The following is a 12,667-nucleotide window of genomic DNA, read 5'->3' as shown; positions in this document are numbered from 1 at the left end:
GCACATGATTTGTGCAGTCTTCCTTTTTAACTGCAATAAAGCCGTAAACTTTGGCTTCTTCAATAGCATTAAAGGACCTGCTGTCCCCATCACAGAGCATGGTGGTATACCTGAGGCCATGTACTGTGAGTGATCGTTGAAACAGTATCTTCGCTGCCTCAACTTCCATTTGGCCTGCCTTGCAGCTTGTGTTTTTTTGGCAAGAATGTTTTGCCTTCCATTCAGCATAACCTGGGCTGTCTGGTTTTGGTCCACACTCGCAGCCGAGGCAGAAATTGGAGAGGACCACATAATCAAGCACATACCCCGAGAACAGCTCAACTACAGTGGCCACCCCAATGCGAGATGTGTGGCCTCTGGTGTGCCATGTGCCGTCAAAACAAACGGCAATGTTGCCCGGGTTTCCAAAGTTTAGCTCTTTGTAGAGCTCTTTTGCGGCAGCGGCACACTTTTCCAAGTTCTCTGTGCATGCTCTGGTTGCTGCTGGGTTCAACTTGCTTTTCAAATAATGCTGGTATGTCTTGTTATGCATACCTCTGTGGGACACTCCTATTGCGGAAAAAATATCATTCAGAGCACTTTGCCCGTTTCCCGTGCTCTGCACAGCGTGCGCCGCAAGAAGATTTATTTCGAATGGATTGCAGTTCGCCGATCCTGCAATTCGTCGCGAGCTCCACTGCCAACGAAGTTCCCCACAATTGCTGCACAACACTTTCAGTTTCACGGCTATGCCGTACTCACGCATGTCCCTTTCAATAGTCAGTGCTCCACCGCACACTCGGCAAACAGCAACTTCCAGCAAGATGTTCACAGCGTCCATGTCGACAATCGTATACGTCGTGGGAGAAGTCTCAGCACTGCACTCACTCGTGAGGCACTTCGTTTTTCGTTCTGTCGCCGAAACCGACGTGAGTTCAGAAATTCTCTGCTGCGCTCGCTGCTCCCGGACGGCACAATCTTCACTCGTCAAAAAAGTCGAATCAAGCCTTGTGCGCTGGGGCCGCACGGCTCCGTCGTCCTGCGGGGCCGCTATCGCAACTGCCGGGACAACGTCCATGGCGTCCGCGTCAATTGCCAGCGCGCCTTCCGTCGTTGTCAAACTCTCTGCTGAGGCCGTTACTGCAACTGTCGGGGCAACATCAAAGGCGTCCGCGGCGGCTGCCGGCGCGCCTTCCGTCGAAGTCGAACTCTCTGCCGAGGCCGTTATCACAACTGTCGGGGCAACATCCAAGGCGTCCGCGTCGGCTGCCGGCACGCTTTTTGTCGATGTCGAGCTCTCTTCTGCTGTTTCGACGCTCGCTATCGTCTCCATCGACGGCAGCGGTACAGCTCTTATCTTCGCAGCACATTTTCGTCGTTTTTTGCCGAACTTGTACACAGTGCGGAACTTCCGATAGTCGTTAGGCATAGCGCTCGCCGGTGTCCGTTGACAGTCTATGACAAGATGGCGACACCTTGCTTGTGCCAGGCGCCCAAGGCGCCATCGAAACTGCTAACAGCCAATGACAAGCCACCATTTTGTCACATGTCGGCTGCGGACCAATCAGACAGCAAGATTTCGTATTTCTTTCTTGTTCGACAGCCCTAGGCAGCGTAGATTTGAATGCTCGCGCTTGGCGGGAAAGAAAGCCCGAAGGACGCACTTTCGAAGGAGACCAATATGGCCGGGCTCCGCTGAATGGTTGCGAAGTTACGAACGGCGCCAAATTGGCTACTTTGGGGCGTTTTTCGCGCATCAAACTCGCGCGGTCGCATAATAAAGCTTACTTTTTAGGAAAACTATGCGTTTTTAAGCGCTAATTTTTTGTGAGCAGGTGCAGAACGATGTGCTGAACGCGATCATAGCAAAATTGAAAAATCGACTTTTTCGTAATTTTTTCGTCTTCAAGACCCGTGTCCCCCCTTAAGAAGTGCTAGCAGTGCGTTCCTGTTGCGTGGATCGTGCAAGCTCCTGGTATCACATGACATAGCGCTGCACTCTACCAACTCATTTATGCTTGAAATACCACCTGTCGGCTGAGAATGAAAAAGAATGACATTAATAAATTACTGCCACATTGCGTAAACACCCGGCACCACACATTTATACTTCAGAACTTGCCATACATTTAATTTATATTTTATATTTATTTAGCACGCAGAAACATTCTGCATTTCCTCGATTAGTTCACCACATAATGACGTACACTTCAGAGGTGACACCCTCACATCTATTGGTCGCATCCTCCCCTTCTTCCACCACCGGCTTGGGAGTGGCACATTTAGTGACGTAAGCGGCGAAGCAAGCGGTTCATATTCCGAACCATTATAAGAATCGGCCCTTGGTTAGTGGTGGTCTGTGTTGCAGCATCGTGCAAGCTAGGACAAAAACCAGGTGCTTAGCATAAAAGAAAAATTAGGCGTTCGTGCTCTCAAACGTGGCACGAAGTCGGCGCTGGCATGCAAGAGGGATAACTGTTGACTACAATGTGTGGCATTTGGAATGCGAAGGCGAAGATGGTTGGCATTGCTGTTGGGACCGCGAAAAGAGAGTTTCAGGCCAGTGTCGTCGCTGCTAGGCCACCGCAGCATGAAACAAAAATAACAGGCTTTTGTTGTGTGGAATAAATAAATACTATTTTTGCCTTTTCATCGCACTCACTCCGAGTTCCGTTTTTGAGATAAGTGGGCGATCTCACGCTATTCCGGTTAAGCAGTAGTCAAACAAACTTATAACAATACTGGTTTTAACAATATATCGGTTATAACAATTAGAAGTTGCTGCACCATGAACTTTTGTATGTTTTCCATGGTGAAATAACTCGCTTACTACAATGCCCCGATGATACATTATCGGTGCCCCGATGATACATTATCGTTTATAACGATGAAATCTGGCCACTAGGTGTCTGTGCCAAAAGGTAGTGAAATGCAAAATCCTTGAAAAGAAAAAAAGAAAATGAGAAATTCGGGCCACTGAATGATGGCCCTGACAGCCACCACGTGTTAATTTTCCAACCATCTTCGCGCCTCTCTCCCATCGCCTTTCCATCCCTCCGAACACGAATGGACTGTGCCCATAGCTTTAAGCCATGCCACCCTCAGAAACACGAATGGACTGTGCCAACTGCACTGTTCCCAGATTGCTCGCTGGCTCCTCATTCAGCGCAGTTCTGCAAACAGCTTAATCGCTCACGTTCGTCTTTGTTGGTTGCATCGAAATCGGCCGTGGCCACGTGGTTTCTCAGCCTTGTTTGACTCGCCGCTAAAACTGAAGATGGCTGATCCACCCGCTGATCAACGGCAATGCATGACATTGCTGGTGAAAAGAAAGCGCACGGCTATAGACTTGGATACTAAGTGCTTCTAACCAATGAGGCGATCGTCGCGAACATGCTTGCATTGGATAGCGACGGCGACGATGGCGCTGGTGACGTGGTAGGGCAGGCTGCCTCAACGTTGCCCTCACAGGAGGCTTGACAGATGATTCAGTCCCTCCGATATTTCATTTTCACGAGGGAGCTTCTGCTGCACTATACACAGCACCTGGATGCCTTGGAGAAGAATGTCGGCAAGCTTCGCATAAAGCATGCAAGGCTGGCGGACATAGGGTTGTCTCTTGCAAGAGCTCTGCCATTCTCCTATTTAAATTTTTTCATGCAACCCGGTTATAACAATTATCGGTTATAACGATGGAATTTTCGTGGCACTTGAGTACTGTTATAAGTGGGATGGTACTACCATATAAGCGGGTACTGCCGTTTTATGCATAGTTTTTCCAAGCTCTGGCCAACTACGGTTTAAGGGGGGTCATGGCAATTAGAGATATCATACTTACTTTTAGACCAAATTCAATTACAATACAAAGACTTATTAAGTTTTTCAAGCTGATTTCGAAGTGCAATTATATTTTATAGGTCAAGCATTTATGGAGGTAATTAAAAGTACACTACTATTATTTGTGGAGACAATACGTAAATAAATCTGGACAGAAAGCTATAATTAAAGCATGAGTGGACAGCTGAATGTTTAATGAGTGAAATGCGGCAAGCAGTTTTCAAATCCAACAATAATTCGCAATTTAGCAGTTCATCAAAGTCCATTGTTTATGGCATGGCTACTAGGTCACAAGAACAAAAGGAAAAAAAGAATTATAGGCAAATGAAAAACAAGAATCTGCTTGCAGCACTTCAAGCTTTATGCATTTAGCTTCGTATACAAAAAAATTACAGCTTTAGCTGTCCTAGATCTTGAGATATTGTTGCCACAAACAAGCAGGGTGAATGAATAGCTCGTTTTGAGAAAATTGCAAAAAACACACACAACTTCATTTATTCAGGAATATCATGAAATACCAGCCATAACAGGCTAGTATGCCCCTGGCAGGTAGTCAGCTTGGGAACTGTTCCCTGTGTGGTGGTTTTTCAAAGGCTCGATTCATGTTTTCGACAGATCCACGGTTTCGAGCTGAAGCCTTCATTTGCCGCTGGCCTTTCTCATTCATGCGGTGATTGCTTACTCTGCTGGGGTTGAGGCTAAGCTCTTCAAGTATAGATGCCGACACTCTGAAGTTGCCTGCATTAAACTTCAGCACTGCCTCCGCCACAGCTGCCTCCACAGTGAAGAGAGAGGCATGGCGCTCCTTTGGTGCAAGAGTGGAAGCTCTTGTTGCTGTTTTGGTCTTTCCCCGTTGGCACTTTTAAGCAGTTTTTTATCACTCAAGCGCTCGTATACGGGGAGTAAGGCCTGGCAAACATGACGAGGCAAGTTGCGAGGATGTTTCGGTGCAAGCTCACACCTGGCCTGTGCAGCATTCTGACGGCACCAGGAGTTGGGACCTGTTGGGCATATGGTTTGCAACAGTGTCGTTGGAGGTGATGAGACGGTACGTAGCCATCACTGCCTTGTGCATGCCATCCACATCTTCTTTGTGCATTTTCAGCGCCCATCCGTAGTACGCGCTCAGCTTTGTGATAATGTCTGCATTCAGTCGACCCTTTCCGCCAAGGCTCTGAAAGCTCGGTGCTTTGTGCTTCGTTACAAGGTTGTGTAAAGCTGTGCCCATGCGCTTTTGCACATGATTTACGCAATCCTCCTTGTCAATCTCTATGTATCCATACAACTTTTTCTCTTGCAAGGCAAGGTACATGCGACTGCCCCCATCACTGCTCACGGTGGTGTGGCGAAGGTTGTGCCATTTGAGAGACCTCATGAAAAGAATAAGTGCGGCCTCCACTTGCATTTCTCCCGACTTCTTGTCAGTGTTCTTCTGTCACTGTGACTGGTGACTGGCCTTCCAATCTTCGAAGGAAGGATTACTATCTATGGGACCCCGCTCGCATGCAGCGCAGAAATTGCTCAAGACACCATAGTCAATAACAAAACCAGTGAACAGTTCAATCACAGTGCCGACACCAATGTGCGAGGCATGTCCGTGGGTCATCCATGATCCATCGTACGACACCGTGATGTTTCCGGGATTGATGAGGCAAAATTCAGTGTAAAGATTGCGAACCAACCACGCACACTCGCTTGTCAGGTTGCGGGCCGCGCGATCAGCTGCAGGTGCCAGCTTTCCCTTGACGTAGCTTTGCCATGTCTTCGTGTGGAGACCGCGACAGCTTATGTTCATTAACGAGAACACATACCGTATTTTCGCGATTCTAAGCACCCCCCCTCTATTTTCGCGAAAAGATTGGGGAAAAAGTTTGCATGCGAATCTAAGCACCCCCCTATTTGTTAGGAAGCGCGCGTAGCCAAGGCCGCCAAACGCGCTTGCTCACACTGTCATTGAGCCGGAGCCGTCGGAGTGCCGAGGTGGAACGGCGTCCGCGGCGCGAGTACGCGTACAGCCGGACTGTGCGGATGTATGGCGAAAGCTACAGAAAGCGTCCCCATCAACCATGGCAAAGTGGATTTCGGACACGTGGAAGCGGGTCCAAGTGGACGTTGTGATCAAATCATTTAAGAACTGCTCGATCACAAACCACTTCGACGGAACGGAAGACGATCTGCTGTGGGATACCGAGAGCGGCGGTTCAAGCAGTGCGGCGAACTCGAGTGGCAGTGATAGTAACTGAGCATCCGATACAAGCGGTGGGTTCACTGTGTGCACAAATTTTTCTTTTGAATGTTTGCAAAATAAAATGTTATTATCGCACCCGTCTCGTCGTGATGTCGCAGCGAAAAGAGGGCAAGGGGGGGTGGGGTCATTATAGATTTTTCGAATCTAAGCACCCCCCCTCACTTTAGGCATCGCGATCGTGAAAAAAAGGGGATGCTTAGAATCGAGTAAATACGGTAATTCAGGGCTGTTTGGCGATTTCCAGTTGCCTGCATAGCGCGAGCGGCGAGAACGTTCACAGCAAACGGGTTCGCTTTTTGTGCACCGCGCACGAGCGGCGAGCTCCACTTCGACGACACCACATTGTAGCTCACGCACGTAAGAAGCAACTTGACAGCAAGCTCCTCATGCTCCTCTCAGACTATAAGTCCCCGCTACATGTTTTGCAATTGGCCACCACAAGCATAGTGTTCACTGCATCTAAACACAATGGTAAACACAGTCCCGTCAAAGGGGCGTGCCGCAGTATCGGTGCTATCACCTAGTAAATCTCGCTTTCTCTCCGTTGCGGGAGTTGATGAGAGGCACTGCAGTTTTTCTTGCATTTTCCTTTTGGCCTCTTCCAATTCTACGGGCTGCAGAAACTTCATGTCGTGACACCCGCTACCGGTACCTCCGGCAGGCGAAGAGGGTGGAGGGCTTGTTGGGCCTAGGCCTACACCGGAGTTATCGGCGATCAGATCGGCGATAGTGCCGGCAAGCGCCACGATTTCGGTGGTTTGCTGGGTTGCAGAGCGCTTCTTGCAGTCCTCCATCAAATGTACGTTGCACCTTTCTTCCACCAAACTTGTTCCTCGTGTGGAATTTCCTTCCCAAATGGGCCATCGCGCAGCAGACACTGATGCTAAAGCAATACGGCGGATGGCGCACGGCCGACTGAAGCAGGGAGCAGACAACCAGGAAGGAATTCTGCCAATCGTATGGCGCCCTCAAGTCACGTGCGCTCAACAACGAATAAGAGAGCGCGGTGGGACCCTTCTTTGGCGCGGTAACTGAAGGAATCCAGTGGCTGCACAGAGCCTGCATTGGCAGGAAATTGAAGAAAAAAGACCGCCCTTTAATATGAGACCAAAATGTAGGCGCTATGATGCGTGAAACGGCAGCTGCATTTCGCAGGAGAAGTGCCGTTTTAGTATTAATTTGGCTCAAATTTTGCTGCTGAATTTGTTGTGAAGTGCTTGTGCACAATGCCAGCTGTTCTACGGGTGACCAGGACCTTGTGACCTTGCTCTCGCCTTTTGTCTTGGCACCCTCTTTTCTTTGAAAAGAAAAGAAACTTTCAATTTTACATTCAAATTTTGCTAGTATCACTGAAATGAACCAATGCTACAGCTAAAATACTGATCAAACAGTTTAGAAGTTCGGTCTGACTGTGTAAAAAGGGCTGTAGATTTCAGAAACACCATTTTAAAAAAGTCGGTTTCTTTCGCTATTTTTTCGTACCAAAGACCCGTGTCCCCCCTTAACAAGGTTTCACTGTATTTGTCTTTTTATAGCAATGTGCAGTGTGCGGGCCATATTTCAGCCCTTTCTGCCAAGGAACAAAAGAGTTCTAAACTCCCCGCCCTTCCCCCTTAAAAATTGCACAGCCACAGGCGAGGCGTTGCAGCCATGGGAACGATACATCAACATCCCGAGCGCTTTTCCGTGCTAATGGCTGCTTCGCGGTAGCTGTTGTAGCCACAAAAGCAGCACCAGTGCCTCCAAGATTAGACTGTATGCCGCATGAGCATGCAGGCCATGAGGCCGACATCAACAGGCTGATCGGTTTAAATTTTCAGACACATCATCAAAATCTGATTTTGCATTTTTCAACATCCTTACACTGCTGACCACACCCTGTAAGTGAACACTCCGCCCCTATGCAGTAATGTGACCATCCTTTCAGAAACACCCCACATGCCAGTGAACAGCTACCTTGAGTGGCAGGTCCCAGGGGAGGCCTCTGGGGTGCTTGAGCAGTCATGGAGGAGACCACAGTTGGTGCAGCCCCCTGAGGTGGAGCTACGGAGTTGGGGCTCGGCCCTGTGAGCAGATCCTGCGGGCTGCAGTGGCTAGGCCCAGGTGGCCCCTGCAGGTCATTCACTGCACACACAGAGCGGAAAATAAAGAAAGATAACGCTTGTGCCATGTTATTCAATGAGAAGCTGCCCTCTTAGGACTTTGACTAAGGACTGCACTCTAAGGATAGTTTTTCAACATCTGAAAGAAGCAAATCATTCCTGTCAATCTAGGAACCCACTCACAAATTTCACTGCATAAGAAAATTGTAGCATTCAGTTCGAAGTGCACCCAGAAAGACAAAAGTCTCAGAAGTGAACAGACCCTTTTTCTAATTCTCAAGTGCACTTGTCTGCACTGCCCACTATCCGAACCAATTTGTCATCATTCAAATGAAAACGAAGTGCTAGCTGCACATTTTAATCACGAGGGCCACATTTATATTTTCGAAGTCACAAGAAAGGCCAACTGTGCTTGTACAATGTAGACCTTCTTTATTATTAAAAAAAAATTTACCAGGTTCGAGCGATGAACAAAACCCATGACCTCAAGGCATACTTTTGCGGAAACTACGATATGACGTTACCACCAATTCTTTGTTCTTTTGTGTGTGTGTTTCTTTTTCTGGCTCACCAAGACGTCCCCCTCAAGACAAGAGTGGCTATCTATGGTACTGAAGAATTATTTACTAACATAGCTCAACTTAATTTTCTCTTTAGTGAAGAACGTGCAAACAATTCTCACTCTGAGCAACCGGTTGCCCCCTGTTGACCAGCTGGCCAACGGAGGCCCCGCCAGCTGCATTGTAGGGAAGGCCCAGGGCAGCGTATGCACGCTGCATGTCAGCCGGTGCAGGGCCCTGCCCCTGTTGGCCAGGCGGCACTGCAGCACCAGCCTGCTGCTGCCGCCGATCTGAGGCTTGCTTCAGGGGCAGGCAGACAGGGCAGTCGTTGCGCGTGCAGTTCTTCCAGTGAGAGATGATCTGCCGTGAGGACGCACAGTGGGGCACAGGGCAAGCCTTGCCTGCCTGGCAGTTGGTCATGTGGTTCAACACGTTCTTCATTGTCCGGCAGTGGGGTAAAGCGCACTGGCGAACCTGCATGGCACATGGAAACATGTCTTGTGCGACGGATGCATGTATATGCAAGTAAAACAACTCTCGTGGATCTAATCTTGGTATGGTGCAAATTCTCTAAATGCTGTGGCTGAAGTGCACTGTTAACACTAAGTTGCAGTTGTGTGTTAAGGCAGTTTTATACCCATATTTACAGATTACAAAAACCATCTCTTGTCTTCACAGCAGAGAACTTGCTGTTATCAATCAACATAGTGCAGGCTCACATTTTTATTAATCACTTCCAAATAAAATTGCTTCACAGTGTTCACAGAAAAAAAGTATTGTTCTAGCTCTTGCAGAACTGACAGCCAGTCAGTACGAACGACAGGGTAAATGGTGCAAATGGGAAAATTATGCCTCACAATGATGAAAACAAGCTTGTTGTTGGCCATCAGGCAATTGTGCTATTTTTAATCAATGGAGGAACAAAATGAGGCAGGAAGCATTTAGCAATGACTCACTGTCATCAAATACTGCTTGCGCATCATGCAACATCGTATTGGTATGCAACGATAATCACCTAATTTCCCGTGCTAGTGACTAGAAAACACTCAGAACTCAGCTGCTACCTGCAGAGCATGATATAAATGCAGTACTGCAAAAAAAATTAAATTATGTTTTACATGCCAAAACCACTATCTGATTGAGACACACCGTAGTGGGAGACTCCAAATATTTGGGCTGCCTGAGGTTCTTTAACATGCACCTAATTCTAAGTACAGAGGTGTTTTCACATTGCTCCCCCTTCGAAATGCGGCCGCTGTGGCCGAGATTCGATCCACCAACCTCATGCTTAGCAGCCCAACACCATAGCCACTAAGCAACCGAAGCGAATTGTGAGAAGAAAAAAGATGCATGGCTAGCAGTTTCCACTAACCACCCACCCATTTTCTTTTATTTCTGTTTTTTTTTATTTAAAACATTTAAATTTTTTAATTATTTATTTCGGTGGTGGTGATGAACTTCGACCAACTCAACCACACTGCTATCCTATTTCTCTGTAGAGCAAATTCACTCATTTGGCGGATTAGTACTGCTTTCCAATCCTGCATGACCAATGAAAGCTGCTCCAAGTGATACCACAAGCGCGAGGCCAGACAATGCCTTTGTGTCTGAACTATGACATGACATCCACTTAGTTTGGTTGTCACGCACCTCTCCATTAGCCGCCTGGGATTCTCTCCGCTGGCACTTGTGTGCATGCAGCAAGAGCACAAGCTGCTGCTGGATGAGCTTGCGTTTCTCAGGGTCAGCTGTTGAGGGGGCTGCCGCTGCAGGAGGTGTACCGAGGGGGGGACCACCTCCACCAGGATGTGGAGGTGGCGGCTGCTGAGGGGGCGCCACACCCGGGGGAGGAGCCGCCTGCCCCATTGGAGGACCAGCCAGCTGCTGCGCCTGCTGAGGAGGTGGCTGCCCATGTTGCTGCACAAGCAGAAGGACACAGTCAGTGGCATCGCAGATTACAGCTAAGGAAAGGTTTGTGCACACTGTAATGTTAGCAGGGTTTCACAAGAAGTGATCAGATAAAGAAAAAAAGACACTTAAAAAGTGAATGACCATTTATTGAAAACAAGCAAGCAATTACATATTAAGGACGCACAAAAGATAATGCGGAAAGTTCTTTTAGTTTTCTGCTCCCTATGATTCTTCCTTTTTTTTCTGAAGCTTTTCCTGCTTCTGGAAATGCCAGCAAGAACATTCTGCATAGAACATCTCTATTTCGATTCTATAGGGTTGCCAGACCTTGCTCATATTTCGGTCGAATCTTATTTTGCCCCCCATTAATGTCATGGTTTAATGTGAAGCCAGGTTTCCATGTGCAGTAGTGACTGGTTGCTATCAGGAGAATAGGGTCAGCACTAAAATCAAAAGTGCATTAGAATTGAGCAATCAGTGTTTGGACTGAAGGGATATTTGTGTGGCATCAAAAGAAAGAATGTGCATATAACAAGCAGCTCACATTTTGCAGTTGCGATGAGTCTACACTTGAGTAGCGCGGGGGCATGCCTAATGCAGCACCGAGGTTGGCTCCCATGGGCCTCTGCTGAGATTGACTCAACTGGCCCATTGACATCACTTGGCCATAACCTCCATGGAATGATGCTGGGCCCATGGCTCCGCCTGGCCCCTGCAATACATGCACACAAACTTGACATCCCTTGCTAGATTTAAGAAAGGTTACTAAATAATTCAGGCAAACATACCCCATAGTGCAAAACTGTCTAGCCACACACTTATAAGCAATATACAACACTGAATTCTTTTGCCCACAAGAAACACCTGGGTCATAATAATGTGACTATATATGCTTTGTTTTATTGTTTCATAAACAATCCAAACGGCACTCCACCTACATTCCCAGTGAGACCAGCTCGACATGAACAGTGAGTAATAACAAAGAACTAGAACCAAGTAAAAGAAATCCCTACATTACAACACCTACGCCACTTGCAGAACCACAAAGCTGTGAATTATTTTCTGTCTTCAAAGTACCTGATGTTCTCTAACATATCCCAAGATTTCTGTACATGGGTACCTTCACATTCTACTTTGTCAGAGCACCACAGCCAAGAATGAAAGCTGTAGCCTCACTGCAACCATCTTTGTTAATGTTTCCCAGCTGTCAAGATGATAACCATGCACCTACCTTCATGCCGGGCTGGGGTGCAACCATTCCGGAGGGCCCTCCATGCGGGGAGTTTGGTCCGAGCAGGCCTCCAAGAGATGGGGGCGGTCTTGCCTGGCCCATGGGCCCCATCGGCCCATTGAGCAGAGGCCCACCAAGCAGCTTGGGGCCCCCACCCAGCTCTTTGGGACTCCCATGATTGGCCTTGCTTTGCAGCAGCTGGGACAACTGCTGATGCCGTTGGCCAGCTGCCTCCTCACCACCTGTGCCATTCTGCTGGGCAGCACCCGCCGGCTGGGTGGGGCCACCACTTAGGTCGCCCAGGGGTGGGCCCCCTCCTGAACCCATGAGCTCTTCCGGCAGCTCATTCTCCAGGTCCCACAGCCGGCTGAAATCTGCCACCACAACCAGCAGCAACAAAATGGTTGGAATATTCATGAACAAAATTAGTAGAAAAATGCCCATATATACCAAACCACGAAGTCTGCAATAAAAATTACTCTTGACATAGAAGTATTCATCATGAATAAAGTGAAACAGCTGAAGCGAACTGCTTCATTCTCATAAGGGCAATATAGCCTGCACTGCAGTTGCCACGCTGCACTGTGTGCACCATATGAAAAATCATTATTTAAAATCAGAAAGCATTGTGTTGCGATCTCAAGCAAGTTGGAAGACTTTTTGTTATAGCAGCTGCTTATGCCTACAGCTTTTACCTTCCTGCTTCAGCATCACACAGAAGCCTGCAGAGCGCAGCACATGGAATGCCTATGAATTCATGTCAGTCGAAATAAACATGCTGCCCAACATGCACATTCTG

The 12,667-nt window shown here is 48.0% G+C and overlaps 1 protein-coding gene across 2 annotated transcripts in view; it reads right to left on the bottom strand.

Moving 5' to 3' along the window:
• nej (nejire) overlaps positions 1-12,667 on the bottom strand; it is a 93,875-nt gene that overhangs the window by 77,922 nt on the left and 3,286 nt on the right. For both annotated transcript variants that reach the window (XM_065451066.2, XM_070535150.1), the window contains exons 2-6: positions 11,869-12,242; positions 11,182-11,349; positions 10,377-10,643; positions 8,849-9,200; positions 8,021-8,188 (exon numbers count right to left, since the gene is read on the bottom strand). In XM_065451066.2, the coding sequence (XP_065307138.2) occupies positions 8,021-8,188; positions 8,849-9,200; positions 10,377-10,643; positions 11,182-11,349; positions 11,869-12,242 (1,329 nt within the window). The remainder of the gene's footprint in view (positions 1-8,020; positions 8,189-8,848; positions 9,201-10,376; positions 10,644-11,181; positions 11,350-11,868; positions 12,243-12,667) is intronic.

Source organism: Dermacentor albipictus, chromosome 3 (assembly GCF_038994185.2).
Source record: "Dermacentor albipictus isolate Rhodes 1998 colony chromosome 3, USDA_Dalb.pri_finalv2, whole genome shotgun sequence".
NCBI classification, from domain to species: Eukaryota; Metazoa; Arthropoda; class Arachnida; order Ixodida; family Ixodidae; genus Dermacentor; species Dermacentor albipictus.
Note: the sequence above shows the minus strand (reverse complement) of the source record. Positions and strands in the feature narration are given on the sequence as shown.